Source organism: Chaetodon trifascialis, chromosome 2 (assembly GCF_039877785.1).
Source record: "Chaetodon trifascialis isolate fChaTrf1 chromosome 2, fChaTrf1.hap1, whole genome shotgun sequence".
Lineage (NCBI taxonomy): Eukaryota > Metazoa > Chordata > Actinopteri > Chaetodontiformes > Chaetodontidae > Chaetodon > Chaetodon trifascialis.
The window spans coordinates 12,474,982-12,493,035 of record NC_092057.1 but is presented as its reverse complement, the minus strand read 5'-3'; the positions used below and the strand labels follow the sequence as shown (position 1 = coordinate 12,493,035).

Here is an 18,054-nt window from a genome sequence, read left to right as displayed (position 1 = left end):
TGTTGACTGAATATGTTCCTGTTAGCAGTTGGGACGGCTTTTGTCTTTGTTCAAAATGCACTTCTAATTAAAATGTGTACAGTGATCCCAGTCTTGTTAATGTTTCCGCGATGCTTTAACAAGCAAGTGTCTGTGTACATGTTTCAGGGTTGGGGGGGTTAGTTGTGGGCTTTATTGTGAAAATGTATTCAGACTGACCGCAGAGAGCTCAATGGGGCACACTCTCTCTATTCTTAGGAATACTGTGCTTTTAGCTTGATTTCCTGCCAGTTACACTATTTTACTAATTCATGTGTCTTTTCCTTTCTGTGCTCCAATTGGCCCTTCATTTTCTTTTCTTTATTAATTATTCAGCAATGCTTTACTTTTTGATTTTTAATGTGATATTTGTGTGTGGTATATTTATCATGGAGCGGACATTTTGCTACATTCCACAGCAACGTATGTTTACTACACAACATGTAGCTGCGACAAACAGGACAATACCACTTAACTTAATAATTTACATAGTTCTCTAAGGACCAAGGGAAGACAATTTCAGGCATGAACGTCTTTTCCAAAAGTAGAGCTTTACAATTCCTTTGAGGTCAAGCTGCTGTACAGTGTATGAGTGAACATCCTGGAGGAGACTACACTTGTGCCAGCTGGGCTTTTGCTGATATCAGAGTTCTTAATTAACTATGGTTGGATACCTTGTTTTTTTAATGAATGAATGATCTTTTCTCTTGGCTATACATCACTTTGACAGCTGTATTATATGTTCATTATATGTTCTCTGATAACTCCACTGTCAACATGCAGTGCTGAAGCACCAACAGTAAGCACGTACAGCCATACTTCAGAGTGATCACTCACATGTCAGGCATTTGATTTCCTTGGAACAGTGTCTTTTGGCTGGTTGCTACATTTCATTGAAGTGAAACATTCAAGCAATGGATTTATCAAATCAGAAAGTATGTTTCCTTTAAGTTTTCTGTTTAATTGCAGCATTGTATGTGGATGTTGACTCTTTCCGGTTTCAAACGCAGACACTCTACGGAGACTGTTCTCTTATCTGTAGTGGAAACACCACGATCAGCTAGAGCTACTGGTCAGTCCTCTGTTCTACTATTGCTCGACCTATCAGCTGCCTTTGACACTGTTAACCACCAAATCCTCCTCTCCACACTCGCTGAGCTCAGCTTCTCAGGATCTGCTCTCCACTGGTTTGAGTCCTACTTCTCAGGGAAATCTTTTGCAGTATTTGGAGGGGAAGTGTCTAAATCCCACTGCTTGTCCACAGGGGTACCTCAAGGGTTGGTGCTTGGACCCAGTCTCTTTTCAATATACACCACCACACTTGGTGCAGTCATTCGCTCACCTGGCTTCTCATACTATTCATATGCTGACGATACCCAGCTCCTCCTTTTGTTCCTGCGAGACGACCCCACAGTCTCGGCACGGATATCGGCATGCCTCACCGATATCTCGGCATGGACGAATGAGCGACATCTTCAGCTTAAGCTGTCAAAGACTGAGGTCTTTGTCATCCCGGCCAGTCCCTCTATACAACAACAGATCGGTATCCAACTTGACTCAGCTCTGCTCACTCCCGCAAAATCTGCCAGAAACTTGGGTGTCATGAATGATGACCAACTAACTTTTAAAGAGCATGTGACCTCTGTTGACAAAAACTTACATAAAGAGGAGGGGGTTTCTAGAATGGAGGGAAAGCTTTTCATGCAATAACCTATCTCTGGGGTTACTTCCTTCTGGATCGTCATTGGTGTTTCTATGGTGAATTTGGGCGGGTCACTGAGCTATTGACCGGAGTAACCACGCAGTTAGTTTCAACACTCTGTCTCATGAATGAGCAGAGCGTTCACAGAGGACTCTGCTGAGCAGCCCGAAGTGTTATTTTACTGTTTTATTTGCATTTCGTCCTTTTACGAGAGCTAAGAACAATAGCAAGCTGAAAAAAGGCTGAAAAAATGTTTTCAACAGAGGAGTTTCTCCGTATGCTTGGACGAGATAACGGTAATCTGCTCAGACGCGCCTGAATGAGCGCATGGACATACCTGTGTTAAAACATCTGTAAAACTGCTCAGGTTCATTTTTTTAACATGTACTTTTGCACAGTCACCTTTTCCTTAGTAAAAATTCAACCAGATACATTGAACGGAGTGGACTTCATTTTTGTTATTACGATGCTACAATTATGTTAGGCCCCTATAGACCTATATGCGCTGCATTTTTTTTAATGACGGTAATGAAACTGATACCGTTGCTATTTTTAGATACCGCGGGATAACTTATTACCAGATTACCACCCAACCCTATCGACTATTGCAATTTCTTACTGGCAGGCTCCCAGCATGCTTGTTAAAACCCTTGCAGATGATCCAGAATACGGTGGCTCGCCTGGTCTTCAACCAGCCCAAACAAGCACATGTCACTCCACTGTTCATATCCCTCCACTGGCTCCCAGTTGCTGCCTGCATCAAGTACAGGTATAAGTCCTTGATGCTCACCTACAGAATTGCCACCAAAACCGCTCTGACCTACAGTACCTGAACCCCCTCATTCAGGTTTATGCTCCTCCTTGATCACGGTGCTCTGCCCAGAAACAGCGCCTGGTGTTGCCAGCTCAAAAGGCCCTAAATCTCTTGCTAGACTCTTTTCTTCTGTAGTTCCCCGGTGGTGGAACGAGCTACCAAACGCCATTCGTTCTGCAGAGTCCCTCTCGATCTTAAGAAAAAGACTAAAGACCAAGCTCTTTACTGAACACCTTCTTTCTTAAAACAAAAAACAAAAAAAAAACAAAACAGGAAAACTCTCTATTCACTCTATGCACTCTATGCATTACTTTGTTGCACTGCCTCGTAACACCTATGTCCAATTGGACCAGAAATTTGCATTCAGGCACTTGTTCTCTCCTGTCCAGAACCTTGCTTGTCATGTATAAAAATCTCATATGTACGTCACTTTGGATAAAAGCATCTGCCATTGTAATTGTAGTTATTCCATTTATATGTAATGACAGTGAGTGTCCTCCATGCAATGGGTATGCCTACAGCCTCTGTTAGCTCTACTATTTTCTCTCTCTCTTTGAGCTGTGTAACAAAGGAAAAAAACACCTAAATAATAGAAAATTTAAAATTTATATTCTAATAGGTGGTACATGGCATGGTTTTTTTAAACCGGCATTACAGAGGAAATTGTTGGTAACTGTTGATGGCTGATGTTTCAATTGATGTTTCTGAACCACAATGTTTGATTGCAATCCAGTTATAATTATCCAGTTTTTTTGTGATTGAACATAATTACACATGACTGCATCGTCCAGGTATTTTTTAAGATGTTTATTATCCCATATTTTTAGTTTAAAAAGCTATTTGAAGATGACAGTGGGGTTTTTTTTGAGGATACTGTATACCAGTTGTGTTGTTGTGCTTTCTTCAGTAGGAGAATTTGAAATGGTTGAGCTCCCAAATACGCATATAAGATAATGTGTCTTACATGCACCTCAAAGTTTGATATGTCGATTTTTGAGTATACTCAGTAACTTCCTCGACCTGTTCATGTGTTCAACATGAATTTGTGGTCTTGGTTTTCTCTCATTGTGTCTGTTGACCCATTAGGTGTATTGAAAGTCCTTTTTTTAACTTGTGTTTTACCCGCTTTTCTTTCTGTCTCCTATGAAACATTCAGTGCAGTTAACTAGATGGTGTCCTGTAAGAACCACATGTGTTTACAGTCGTTCTCCTTTCTCAAAGTCATGCTGTTTTTGCATATAAAAGATTCAGCACTACCCAGTTTAGCTTTCTTTACAATAAAGACATGGTAAAGGCTCGCCCTTGAAATATTTAGTGTGCTGCAGGAGGTCTACAGGTGAAAAGATGGATGGGTGAAAAAAAAAATGCACAGGCTCATCTAAATTTATTTATTTTTTGGCTTTGGATGTTATGGTACAATATAAAGAGCAAAAGCCAAAAAGTCAAGTTATGTACATCAAATAAAACATCAACTTTATTGCTAGCCAGAAGGAATTTGGTTTGCAGGCAGGCATATAACACTCTCACATAAACACACTCATAGTATAAAGGTTAGTCCATATGTTATTGACGAGCTCAGAATCTGGTCAACATAGTGATGACTTATTATAAAGTGGAAGTACTCTTGGTACAAAAGATCAATAAACAAGCTGCAAAATAATATAGCACACATGTGCAGTCATTTCCTGGTGTGTATTGTATACAAGCTGTGAAAACTTCAAAATGTGGAGCAAAGGTTTGGGGAAAATCTGCACATAATCTACCTGCCTATACTCGCCTGCACTTACATTCATGCACAGGTGGCCAATTGCTGTGAGTGTGTGACAGCTCAGATGAACATTTTCATGGCTCATCAAGCATTAACTTGCATTTTTACACTAAGGGGATGGCATAAGGATATTATTGTGCATGCCCAGATTTAATGTTGTTTGTCATGTGATCTCCATCGTAAAAGCACTCACATGGACCCTCTGGTTTGAAGATTTAACTTTTTTCCTATTTCTAATTGATGATTAGTGGTTTTAGAGTGACTGAACTAATCCACTATTATTCACCACACCCGCACAAGTTGGCCCTTCCAAATCTGTTTTCATTGCCTTCCACTGTGTAACAATAGGAGGCCAAACCTGAACCCTGAGTCAGGCATTCATTAGGTTAATCAATCACAGAGTGGGTTATGACTAATGCCCCTCCCGGGCCAGTGTGGGCAGAGCTTTGTCAAACAGCGTAATAGTCACAAGCAACCAGCCCTTGAACCCTGGAATAGGGCCACCAGCGGCAATACAGTGGTACGTTCAAGACTTTGCCGAACTTCCCTCTTAGACAAAATAGTTGTCATCAAATATTGGAAAGTCCTGGAAGGCACGTTTGACATAGGCAGATATGACATGCGGCCTGTCTCACTGGTTAATGCCCCAAAGTGGGGTCAAACTAATAACCTCACCCTTTGTGGGGCAAACATAAGGTTGCCTCTGGACCTGATACCCTGTCAAAATCAACATTCACATTGAATTACAGGCTTGAAGCCTGGCCTAGACTTGAGGAAAAAAAACTTCACTCTTTCATCAGCCTGCAGGTAAGATCTGTCTAACTGCTCTGTGCAAACAACCTATCAAAAAACTACAATGTATCTTTTTCCAAACGGGTTGGAAATCGTTTCAGTTCGCTGCACAGTACATTGCAAAAAAAGCAAAGAGCACATTTGCCTGAGTATTATGCTAAGATGAATTTACTCTTTTCCTTAAGGAAGGTTTTAAGATTTTGACATGGTGCAATGATGGGCTTCAAAATTCATTGCAAGCAAATATGCTCTGCTGAATTATCCTTGAACAATACACCGAAACCCCATTTGCCAATTACACTGCTCACAGGCTTCATGATCTGTGAACTTAGAGAAGAGGGGAAAAAGTGAAAGTAAAAAAATCATGTCAATTTGTATAATACTGTTTTAGCTTTACTATTTGGAAGATAATGTATGTGAGGAGCATATATGAATGAATGATCGACAAAGGAAGACGTCATTGTGAGGTACCACAGTAAATTGAAACATGTGGTTGTGGTCAGATTATGTTAGGCATGAAGGGAAGGTTTCGATAGTGTCACTTTGTAACGTGTCAGAGCCTTTTCACAAGTTCTGGCTTGTTTGGGCCTTTAAAGCAAACAACAAAGTCAGTGATAATGAGTTGCAAAAACAGCAAAAAGTCTTAAAAAATGAGTTTCACACTGTGAAACTCATTGAGGGAACTGACACTATCAGTCACGTTTGCGAGCTTCTCGGAGGGTGACTTCAGCCATTGCCAATTACCTTGAAAACCTCTCAGCCTTTGTCAACCCAGCATACTCTTTCTGCTCTCTGCCTATTCCCAACTCCCAGTGATAATTGCAACCTGACATCCTGTGTGGAATAACAATTGAGTAGAGTCAGGGATGTTCTCAGTTTCCCTTGATGTTCTTTCTTGCTTTGCATGTTTCTTTGTTGACTTCCACAGTGCATGGAGCTTTGTTGTTGCTTTTTGCCTTCTTAAAGCTCCAATATCTGACGTAGATGTCGACATAAAGATAGCCATAAGGCAAGACAAGGAAAAGGGTTTTTTTTTATTATTGTCATTACAAAGAGGATTCAACTTAATGGGAGCTACACAGTGGTAGATTTCACATGCAGCCTGTCTGTTCATTTTTGAAATTACTACATTGGAATGTATTGCCTCCCCACAAAATATTCTTGTGATTTTGACATCCATATTGACAAAACAAAAAGCATGTATGAGAAAAGAAATAGCTGTTGCCATTATTTCTTTAATTATTTGCTTGGATTTAGACATTGCGACATGTAGAGATCTTTTGATCAGTCACTGGAAAAGATGAACATACAGCTGATTTCACCTCTCTGATTCCAGCACAGGGACACTTAGCATAAGACTGGAAGCAGCTACTGTAACCATATCTCATCTACATACTGTACCTTTATTTACCACCTGTGGAGGTTTACTGTGAAAACATTGAAGATGCCATTTCAGATGCAGGCAGGAAGAAAGAGGCAAAGACATAAAGCAAAAGAGAACAAAGAAAGAAACAGAAGAAGCACTCCATGATGTAAACAGCGTTCCATGAACTTGTTTTTTTTACCCCACACTTCACTGTGAAAAAAGGAACAAATGTATGTCCTGAATACATGTTTGCATTCACTATTGTTGCTGTTGTACCATACAGCTATGAATTTTGAGAAATATAAGATAAAGGTAATGAATGGAATCAATTATACACCCACTCTAGTTACATTAAGGCTATACATTACACACGGCTCAAGGTTTTAGGCTGTCGTCATGGTATCCTTGAGGAAATGCATAATGCAGGCACAAGAAATAAAGCCATGAGTACGTCAGTGATAGTTGTTGACGTTTCGGACAGAAAAATAACATCTTGTAAGTCAGATAGTCTTTTTATGTTGAAGCACAATCAGCCTGTTTTCTGTTCTGTATTTGTCTCTTTTTCCCTTTTTGCATTTCTTTTTCTCTCCTTCTATCTCTACCTCCCATCTGATTTTCTGTATTTATTTTCTGTAGCCCCAAACTCTCTCTCCCCTCCCCGTCTATTCTCTTTTTCACTGTGAAACCTTGCATGCACTGTACTTTCCTGCCCGCTGAAGATGAAAAGTAGGTTATGCTCGGTGCTTGCACTCGCTTACCTTACATTTTATTGTGCATCATTTGACAAGTCTGTCACCCTGCCCCAGGATTAGACTGGCTGAGGAGGGACCAAACACTGCACCTTTGCTCCATACGCTTGTGAAGCTCGTCATGTATACCACAGAGCGCGATCCTAAGGCTTTTTCCCCTAGAGTTATCGCTTAATGTTTAGTTTATTTACAGCTTAGATGACGCCAAAATGCTACTTTGGTCGAACTGGGCGCTGGAGCAATTGAAGCATTTATTTAATTGGTTTTGTTGAACCTCAGGATGGAAAAACTGAACTCAGATTGCTATTAGGTAAATGTTCCCCTGTGAATAGATGGGAAGGGGATATGAAAAAACAGTAAATTGTTGTTCTGCTTCAGGGACTGGTGTCTGTATTCACTGATCCGTGGGTATTCCTATCTCTCTGAACTGAATAGATGAAGATCAACATTAAAATAAATGGCTTTATTACCTGCAGTGTTCACATTGTTTTCAGAAAGGTTTTGCAGATAAAAAACACGTGTTTAAACTTAAGTCCTGTTGCGCTCTATATAATATGCTATCGGTGAGAATCATATAGAATTTTGCCTCTAGGTGAGATTGAAATCTCAGTGTGAAAGAGATGATAGGACCTACTGTAACAAATTTGATTATTATTCATAGAGAGACAGTATATACCATCTCCTACCATCTCATTTCTGTTTCTTGTATCTTGTCTTGTCCCCATTAGTAATGTTTCTGGAAGTTACTTATGTAATGTTTTACATAGCATGCCAGGGTCACCAAAATAAACTCACCAGCCCTTTTGTTTCCATCTCATTAATGTGAGCTGCTGCCCACTTGCAGAACACACTGTAAATGGCACCAAATGCATTTCTCATCACAACTAAAAAGCTAAAAATAACAGCCTCTCGCTGTGTGTCTGTGCAAAAGCTATATGCGCTGAGCCGTCTGAATTTGCTAAAACAAGAGGCAGAGTGCTGTTTTCTATGGCTATAGCTAGAATGTTGAGCATAACCTTGCCTCTTCAAACAATCAAGCCACAAACTGCTGCGAATGACACATTTAAATAGTACAATAACTCACAGATACTGTCATTTGCCCACTGCAGAGGTCATACAAAAGAATCTAACAATATGAGGTGTGTGGAGATGAGACATATCGCTGTAGTTTCACATTGTGCTTAAGAGGTCCATAATAAAGGAGAGACTGGCTGCTACCTCAAAAAGAGAGCCCTGAACCTCACAAGTCAACAGGAAGTGAGTGTTTTATGCCCAAAGAGATTTTTGGTGGCATATCACTTTAAATTTAGTATCTCCAAGTCAAGCTCCCCTGTGCTCGACCTTCTTTATGTACCTCTTGTTTGGCTGATCTTAGTCATGGTGGCTGATTGTTTCTGGAGCGATTCAGCCTCATTCAGTGCTACAATTTGCATACATCTTAATAAATTTGTAAACAAGCCTCAGTGAATATTTGGCTGTTGTTTGTCTTAAAACACATTTCATGTTCTTTAAGCAAATATACCTCTATTATGAACTCAAATGCAGATAGAGATAGATGTCCATGTTTGTAGTTATAATTGGGAGGTGGAAAAAAATGTGATTTAGTTGTGGGGTTTTAAGACGATGCTTTTTAGTTTGACTTCCGTTTTCTCCTTGAAGGGATTTATTACAAAACACTTTATCCCCTCTTGGGGAGAGAAATGCCGTTTGATATTTCTCACTCAATCTTTCAAAGCTATTTTGTGAGCAAAGGTCTAAATCTTAACCTGTGCTTGTTTTTCTTTTCATGCATTGAAATTAGTTAGATTAAATCTGTGTGGAAATCGTATGTATTTTTTTCCATATGCTCTACACGTGCCATTGAAATAACACACATGATTATTTATGCAGAAAGAGGCACATTGTCCTACTTTTCTGATACGCTCTGCTCCACTAATTAGTGTTAAACCATATAACCAGTACACTGGCTGGTTAGCAGGCTCCTGGCATCTTTTTCTATTTGGTCAACTGATAATGCTGCTGTTGATCCTTTTTCAGAGATGACTCCCTGCAGGCAAATGCTGCTCTCTTGTACCACTGGGATACTGGCACAGATCACTTTACATACTTTATCAAAGCCTATGATGAAATCTTATCACAGGATATAGTTCCTCTCTATTGTCCTCAATTGGTCACACTTTAGTCAAGATGGGCCTATATTACTGTGCTGACCTTCTACTTGCGTTCTTGCCCTACAGAACAAGATCATCCTGGACCCTCTGACATTCAGTGAGGCTCGTTTCCGTCCCTCTCTGGAGGAGCGCTTGGAGAGCATCATCAGTGGTGCCGCACTAATGGCCGACTCTTCGTGCACACGTGACGACCGCCGTGAACGCATCGTGGCTGAGTGCAACGCCGTTCGACAGGCCCTTCAGGACTTGTTGAGCGAGTACATGAACAATGTGAGTTTCCTCTCTGCACACATGCTCATTTGAATACACACACACACACACACACACACACACACCATGGACACAGGCACACATGCTGCTGATTTCCTTTGACCTCCTTTCCTTTTTTTTTGTTGAAATGCAGAACTAAACATCTCTCTCCACTTGATCTGAGTAATATAGTTTCTCTCATGATGCTTTCTCCTGCCATCGAACATCAAGTGTTACACCGAAACCTAAACCTAAAGTCTCCCAATCTTGGAAGCCATCAGCTGTCGTCTGTCTTTCTGATGAAATTTTAGCTAATCTCCATTAAGAGATATCTCTGTATGAATGCAGATAGATTTTAAAAAAGCTAACAAAAAGCTAAATCACGATGTCCGATGGGTTCCGACATTGCGTTTTGGGTTTTGTGCTCCGCCTCATTAGCTGTCCACATGGACTGTTTACCTGCATGCAACCAAAGCCTGCTCAAACGTGACACATGTTGAGCCAGACTTTACAAAGTGTGTTGCAATTCAGGATCACTTTAAAAAGATGGAGATGATGGTTCGAATGTAAATATAAAGAATGTTAGAATTGCATTTATCAATGCACCTTATTAACATTTGTAACATGTAACAGAATGCTGTGTAGACAGTGCAAAGTACACAGTCAGAGGAACGGGCAACAAAACCTAAACGAACAATGTTTCACTACAAAGTTACAGCTTTCACCTTATATTTCAAGTCCACCTTATATCACCTGCAGCTAACTCTGGAAAACCATGTGTACACCTGGTGCGTGGGGTGCCCACATTCTCATCACACACTTTCATAAATACCAGTTTATGTGGGCAAAATGCGAATGGCTGTTTTTTGTGCACACATCATCGATGCATCTGGCCCCAGGTCTATTTTCAGCATCACAAACATCACTTCATTTCTAATTTCATGATCCCATCAGTAAACACATAGTAACCTGTTCTCTGAACACACCAATTATAAAATATTGCTGAATGACATACAGTATCCACTGAAGAATTGCATGTAAACATAGCCACATTTAATGAAATGCGACATCACTTTAGCAAAACAACCTAAAAGTAACCAGCAAGCTGTTATTGTACTTAATAATATAGCCAACATGAGCGTCTCTGACTAGACATGCAATAATGGTATTTGCATGGATTGCTGTGAGGCAAAAGAAAAAACATAACACTTTGAAAACATGACATGAGAGTACTTTCAGTACCTCCACAAATGTAAAAAGGACACATTATGGCCCTTTGGCTACATATAGTATTGGTAATGTCATTTGTTTGCATGTTGTGACTTGAAAGCTCCAGGGAAAACGATAGTATATTCCTTCCCGGCCTGGTCTTTCCTCTCCATTCGGTGAACCATTTTCCTCATGCAGTGGCACATTTTAAATGTAATGAGACCGGCCAAGACAATGATTAATCATCACATATATCCAATTTATACTTCAGCAGACCCTTTTGTGCATAGTGAGTTGTGAACTGTGCGCACTTTGTCTACATGAACAGAAGTAATAGACGCACTTGGATACACCGTCATTGACTTTGCACGCATGATTTACTCATTTGTGTTGGACTTTGGAATTGTGCCATCAAACTAAAGCCCAATTACTTCTGAAACCTTCAATGTCAAAGCTGTTAAATATCTGTTCTCATTTTATTGTCTTAAAACCAAGTGTGTTTTAAGTGTTTGACACATTCCTGCATTTGTCTGCAGAGACGTGTGCAGACATTTGGATGGGCAGCGACCATTTATTTTGCCCCCACTCCTCATTTAACTGTTGGCAGAATATTTATTGTATAATATCTGGTAACAACATTCATCTGTCATGTGTGCACACACACATATTCTAGAACATGTGCACCTTAACTGTCTGCCAAGATAAAAAAAAAAAAAGTGACAGTAAAATTAAATGCAAATGTAAATTCTTTATGTCAATTAACTGAATAGTGACAACCAATTAACAACCAAATAGTTAAACAGCATAGCTTTAGTTTCAGACATACTTTGCAATCCAATGGATGAATAATTGACGCATAGTACATGATGATAAAGAATAGCTCAGTCTGGGTTTATGAATGCACAAATATCAAAGGTGCAGAGGAAAAATTGTGGAGTTCATTCTCACCTCTGTTTAGCGAACAAGATCGCACTAAAGACGACCTCATTGCTTATTGAATGGATCTTGGCAGCCTTTCTCACATGAATGCTGTAATTGTAACAATAACATCAGCAGTGGTGCAACAAAAATGCTAATTACTAAACACTAATAATGACTATAATTATATGTGCTTATTTATTTGGTACGCAAGGATACTTTAGCCAAAGATAACACTGAATGGGATTAATACTTTGACATCCATCCTTTTTTGTGCGAGGTTCTCAAGTTAACATTGAGACACAGTCAACATGGCAACCTTTCAGGTGCCCTAAACAGAGCCATACATCACTGAAAAGGCAGAGCCTATAACGTCCACAGTGGAGCACTTACTAGGCCTGCCTGAGTCCTTAGATAACTCCTAATGGGCCTCGACTGTTGGTGAGTTATTGCTTTGTTCAAAATGACTGTAATATACCCATGTGTTTTCCTAAACTGGGACTCAGAGTCCACATTGGACATTGTAGCCCGAGACAGGAGGTGTTAATACCTTAGTAATGTTGCGAATGCTCCTCAGTCCACTCATATGTTCTCTTAATAATCTGTGATCACATCCTTTCTTGTCAGCTGTATAGTGTTAGTTTTGTAAAGCCTTACTTGGGACTAAAATGAGAGCTTGCAGAATTTTCAAAGTGAACTGGTGATCGCAAGTGGACCATCAGTACTGCTGCTCTCTCAAGTAGGGAACCAGAGTGCTAGTAAAGGACTGGTTTTCTCCTTAAATCAGAGAACACTTCAGTACCTCATTCACCACAGGGAAAATGTTGGCCAGCCTCAGAGCAGTTCTCAAAGAAGCTGTTTTTAAACTGAAGTTATTAGAAATAAACAAAGATAAATTACAGTATTTAACCCTGCATTATTTTTGACTTTTGTTCTATGACCAAAATGAAATCTTGATGAAAATCCATCGGACCTCCTGTGTGTACAGCCTGCTGAAACTGCACATTAAGGGTCGATCCAGTATGCATTAAGTGTCATTTGAGGCCATTGAGCAATTGGCAAGCCAGCTGTCTATTGATCCCAATAGTATCAGTTCTCCTGCTGACAACAGGCCCTGTGCAATGCTTTGTAATCTTCAACCTAATAACGTGTACTTGTTGTGGCATCTGCGCTCATAAAGTGGTCTAGAAACAATGGGGGGCTATTAGATAAAGGTCCTTATTAGATTAGAGATCCTGTCTGGCTGTAATAGAATATTAACAGTGCAATAGCTAGCAGTAGCCTAGTTTTACACTCTGCATGCATGTGTCTGGATGCTGGGGAAATGACGTCCATGTGTTGTAGAAGCTGTGCTTTCTGTTTTTTTGTTGTTGTTGTCATTTGTGGGGCTTTACTATCCATCTGTGTTCCACACTAGTTCTCCAATTTCACAACTTAAAGACAAAAGGGTGTGAGCATGATCTGCTTTTGCAGTTATTTTGATATTTAGAAACTATAAATGGCAATCCCTTTTAAACCTTTTAAAAAATGTCATCCATCATTCTTTTTGTCCTTGTTTATCTCAGAAAACTGACTTTTTAGTATAATTATAGGTATTTTAATATTATCTTTTTTTCATTTTCAGTTGCACAGTGAGGCAGCCCAGCAGGAGATGTAGTTTTAAGTTTGATTGGTTGGTAAAAATTACTTTTCACTGAAATGAAAATGAAGAGGCTGCTGCAGCTCTGTGATGTGCTTAAAATGTAGGTATGGTTCTTTCATTCAGAAAAACAGTGCAGCCATTGTCTGCGCAGAGAATGGCGTTAGATTAGAGTTTTTCTCCTTATAATTACTCCTGAAAAAAATAAAATCATGTGCATGTTTATGAACACTCAGATGCCCCTCTTAAGGCAAGGCAGCTTTTTGCTAAAGTAATTGTGCCTTGGTTCATTAGGCCCATGAGTTGTGTTTCAAAGGCTACAGCTGGGAGATTGCTGACAGCCTCTGGCTGTCCTAGCAAAGAACAGAGAGTAAATCACAGAGACTAAAAGAACAAAATGCTTCCACTTCTCAGATCAGCATCCCCAATGAGGGTTAATCAACAACCAAGAGTGAATAATCGAGGATATCTTTACCAAGGATACTCCAAAGTGTATTATTTAATTAATAATTCAGATGCTAAAGATAGCTGTAAGTCTCAAAATGAATGAAAAATGATTTGAAATGAAACATTTTTGGTAAGCCAAACTCTGGGACTAGCTACTGTATATGACATTTACCCAAGATTTTTTTACAGAGTTGTACAGTTTTAGACCATGAAGTTGGGTTTTGTTGTTGTTGTTGTTGTTGTTGTCGTGTTTTTTCCCCCGACAAATCTTCTGAAACAGTCATGACAAAGTGTAATTCATTGTCCTGGTATGCATCACTGTGGACGTGGCTGAGATTTTCCTTTATGTGGCTATCCTGCAGTACTGTCAAAATATGAAAAGAACAGCTTCAAATGGCAGTTGGAGGGTTCAGGCACCATGGGATCTCTGAATCATCTCTTTACCTCAGTGCCACATGCAACAAACTTTGTGCTGGCAATTTACAGCTCATTTCCTGACAGCTGAAAGAAATCAACGAGGTGAAAGTATTTTTATTTGAGGTGTCCACAGTCATGCCTAGGATGCCTAAGTTCTCCCCATCTATCACAATTGATTATGAAAAGTAAATTCCTGGTCAATGAAGGAGATTCCAGCTGCAGGAGGAGAGAAATAGTTTCCAACTCAGAGTGAAATGTATCCTTTAAAAATATTATTTGTCACTGAAACATCCGGAGACATAATTCTCCCCAACAAAATCTAACCAGCTGCTACAAAGTTGCTCTTCACCCTACAGTGAAAGTCCTTTTGTGTAAAGTTTACTGAACTAATGTAAACATCCACTTGCCCTTATGTTTCTTCCTTCCTCTTCATTCAGTCACACAAACACACACACACACACATGCACACACGCACACACCCACCCTCTCCCAACACACAAATTTTTATAGGAAGCTTGAACCACAGCACAAGGTTAATCAATGTGGTTGCTGGCAATAAATTAGGTTCAAGTGACAGGAGAATGTCCATACCTGTCTCAGCTGCTGGTGATCTGTGATTGGTGACAGCAGGCCCGGCTCCCTGGCTGGTGCTGAATCATCAGGAGCAGCTGATTTAGTTACGGCAGCTCCGACAGGGCCAATCTATCAATTGATCTGGGGAGTAATGCATTACCAGCTTGGGTCAAGGGAGCCTCGACGGAATATAGCCATAGCCAGAAACCACAGCAGGTGAAGGGGGCAACTCGGCAGGCCTGTGAGCAGCAGAGAGAAGGATTTAGGGAGTGTGATGGCAAGCGCGCTAATCTCACTGTTAGCTGGATGTGGCACATAAAACTAAACAGGGGTTGTGAGGTAGGATGATCATTAGGAAGAGACTGATGGCCTTCTTGCTCACACAGCGCCTCTGGGAGTTGCCACGAAGAACGCTCAATCAACAATTTGACTGATCACATACTGTAAAATGTGTGTGTTTCTATGTGCATGCGCTGGCCACATCAGATCATATCTTCTCCAGTCTTGACCTGCCATTTTCTACAAAATGAAAATGGTAGTGCTAGGACAAAGAATAAAGGAGAGACATAGTGAGGGTAGACAAAGCTGACAAACATTGAGCATTGATGGGTGCAGGAAAGGAAAGGTGTGGAGTGATCAATAGTCAGCCTCTTGGCTAAAGGCCATTATACTGTAGACCTAAAAAAAGAAGTACTGTTTGGACAGTCTAAGAGCAGTGAGTCCCTCTCCAACGGTCACATTCAGGCAGGTGGGAGGGGAGACCCACTGTATTTTTTCTTTTTTTGTATTTTATTTTTTAAATAGGCGCTTTCCTACTTCTGCGACTGTGTTCAGTAATGAATTGCACTAAAGCTGAATTGCAGCAGTGGCGTGGTGCTTTACTTTGCTGCACTTTCAAGATACTATCTACTGTTGATGCATGAGAAAGTTTTGAAAGAGAAATATTGCAATATTAATGAAACCCCTAAAAAGTGTTCTTCATTTTTGTTAAGTCAAGTCAAGATAAAATCTGTGTGTATGAACGCTTAATGAATGAGGCCTATGTGGTTGCGTAAAACCCTCATCCCATCTGAGACCATCTTGTCTCAAATGAGAAGCATCAGTCTGGCAAGAAAAACCTCACAGAGCCAGCAGTTGCCCGCACTCTCTCTTCTTATTGTCAATAAACCTCCACGCAAAGATTTTGTATGTAACAAAACCCTGCCAAGGTACCACCTTTGTTTTGAGTATCACTCAGCGCAACATGAGCTCAGTGTCACAAAAGTCTGGATTTGAGGAACAGAGCTGAACAAAACAGACGTGATCAATATTTCTTCTGTCCCCTTGCTTCTCTGATGTGCTTCACTGTCCATCATCCTAAGATAGCTGAAGGGCACAGCTGTAACAGATGCAAGGAGGCTGAATTTACCTTGACAGGGTTTGCTAAGGCTAATTGGGTGTGCGGGGGGCATCAGAACTGATGGCACTGATTCGTTCTGTCACAGCAAACTAGGTCTTGGGTCACAGTTTCAATCCATTGCTTTCATGTTTGGGTCTAGACTGTCACTTATGCCATTGTCAAGTGATACGTATGATAAAAATCTGTTTAATCTGGAATAACTGGGCTAAAAATACATCTAATAGCCCAACAGTAGCTAAATGGCATAACTATAGCCAAGAGTGAGTTTATTGTTAGAATAGCATTAGCCTATTGCATTAGCATTTAATATATCTAGTGCAGTCAGTTAACCAGTCACTGTATATACATTCATACAAAATGCAGACAAGGGTAATTCAGGGTGTTAAAGAAAGTCAGTTGTCTAATGGTCGTTGTAACGAACTAGTGGATGTAACCAGTGTCAGGATGAACACTGCAGGGAGCTGGGCCACTTTTCCATCTGTCTTTTTTTTTTATTTGCTTCACCAACCCAGGCCAGCTCATTACGTGGCCCTTCTGCCCTATTTTGTCCATGTTGTTCTTCTTGATCTCCCAAAATATAGAGAATCCAATGTCCATGTCTCTGTTGCTGCTGAAAAAATGGACACACAACCCCTCCTCCTCACTCAAAGGTAAAAGAAGCAAAACAATGTGTTTTGAGTTTCGGTCTGTGTTCCTTTCTCACTCACTTCCTGACTAGGGGTGGGGATTGATAAGAATTTAACGATTCTGATTCCATTATCGATTTTGCTTATCGATTCTCTTATCGATTCTCATTGGGTGAGGAAATAAAAGAGTACAAATGGGTTTGTTTGCGTTAAGTGTCTTTTATATTTTCATCTCTGCACAGAAAATATAACATAGGAATAATAGGAAATAAAAGAGTACAAATGGGTTTGTTTGCGTTAAGTGTCTTTCATATTTTCATCTCTGCACAGAAAATATAACATATACAGTATGCACAAATGATGTGTGACATAACGTCAGAACAAGCAGAATTACACTGGTTAAAATAACAACATGCAATTCTGACAGAACTCAAATTTCTCATTTTCATTTGAACAGATATGCCAGATAAAACGCAATGAATTAAGCTACTGAAATTCAGGGGCATCTACAGTGTCAAAAATGTGCAAACCTTTCACCACAAATCTAGTGATCACTCTCTGACATTCCTTTATCCTCGTCTCGGTCATTTTACTCTTCCCTGCCTCAGTGAATGGAGTGGATAGAGATGCGCGAGACCTGCCGGTGCCCGCTGCAGCCTCTGAGCCAGACTGACTCTGGCAGTCATCGTCATCTAAATTTGATGGAAGGACATGGAGATGATTCATATGGCGAAAGCAGCTTACACAGTGAAATGGCGCTAACCATAACACAACAGACACGGCTTGTAAGAGTTCAACATTACCTTCACCACTAATAACAGATGACGCACTGGTGTTTGCTCTACCGCTAGATTCACAAGCCGTGCTACATAGCTTATCAAACACGTGACATTCCTGCAAATGAATTGCATGCTGTGTGGACAAATGTTTTAGCATGTTGGAGGTTTTTCTCCCCTTTGAAGAAATGGAAACTTTTCACATGAAATATAGCCATACTTTGGAGCGTTTCTGCCTCAACGCCATATTGGCGACGTTCTAAACCAAAGCAATGCAGCGTGCGTAACGTTATCGCGCATGTGCAAGACAGGCAGAACCGATAAGCAGAATCGTTAACCAGGCAGGCAAACAATTCCAAGGAATTGAGCTACTGGGAGCCGGTTCTCAAAAAGAACCGGTTCTTGATTCCCACCCCTATTC

At 40.3% G+C, this 18,054-nt stretch overlaps 1 protein-coding gene across 2 annotated transcripts in view; it reads left to right on the top strand.

The window, feature by feature from the left end:
• The window catches only part of ctnna2 (catenin (cadherin-associated protein), alpha 2), a 315,779-nt gene that overhangs the window by 84,470 nt on the left and 213,255 nt on the right, over positions 1 to 18,054 (top strand). For both annotated transcript variants that reach the window (XM_070971232.1, XM_070971240.1), the window contains one exon: positions 9,447 to 9,650. In XM_070971232.1, the coding sequence (XP_070827333.1) occupies positions 9,447 to 9,650 (204 nt within the window). The remainder of the gene's footprint in view (positions 1 to 9,446; positions 9,651 to 18,054) is intronic.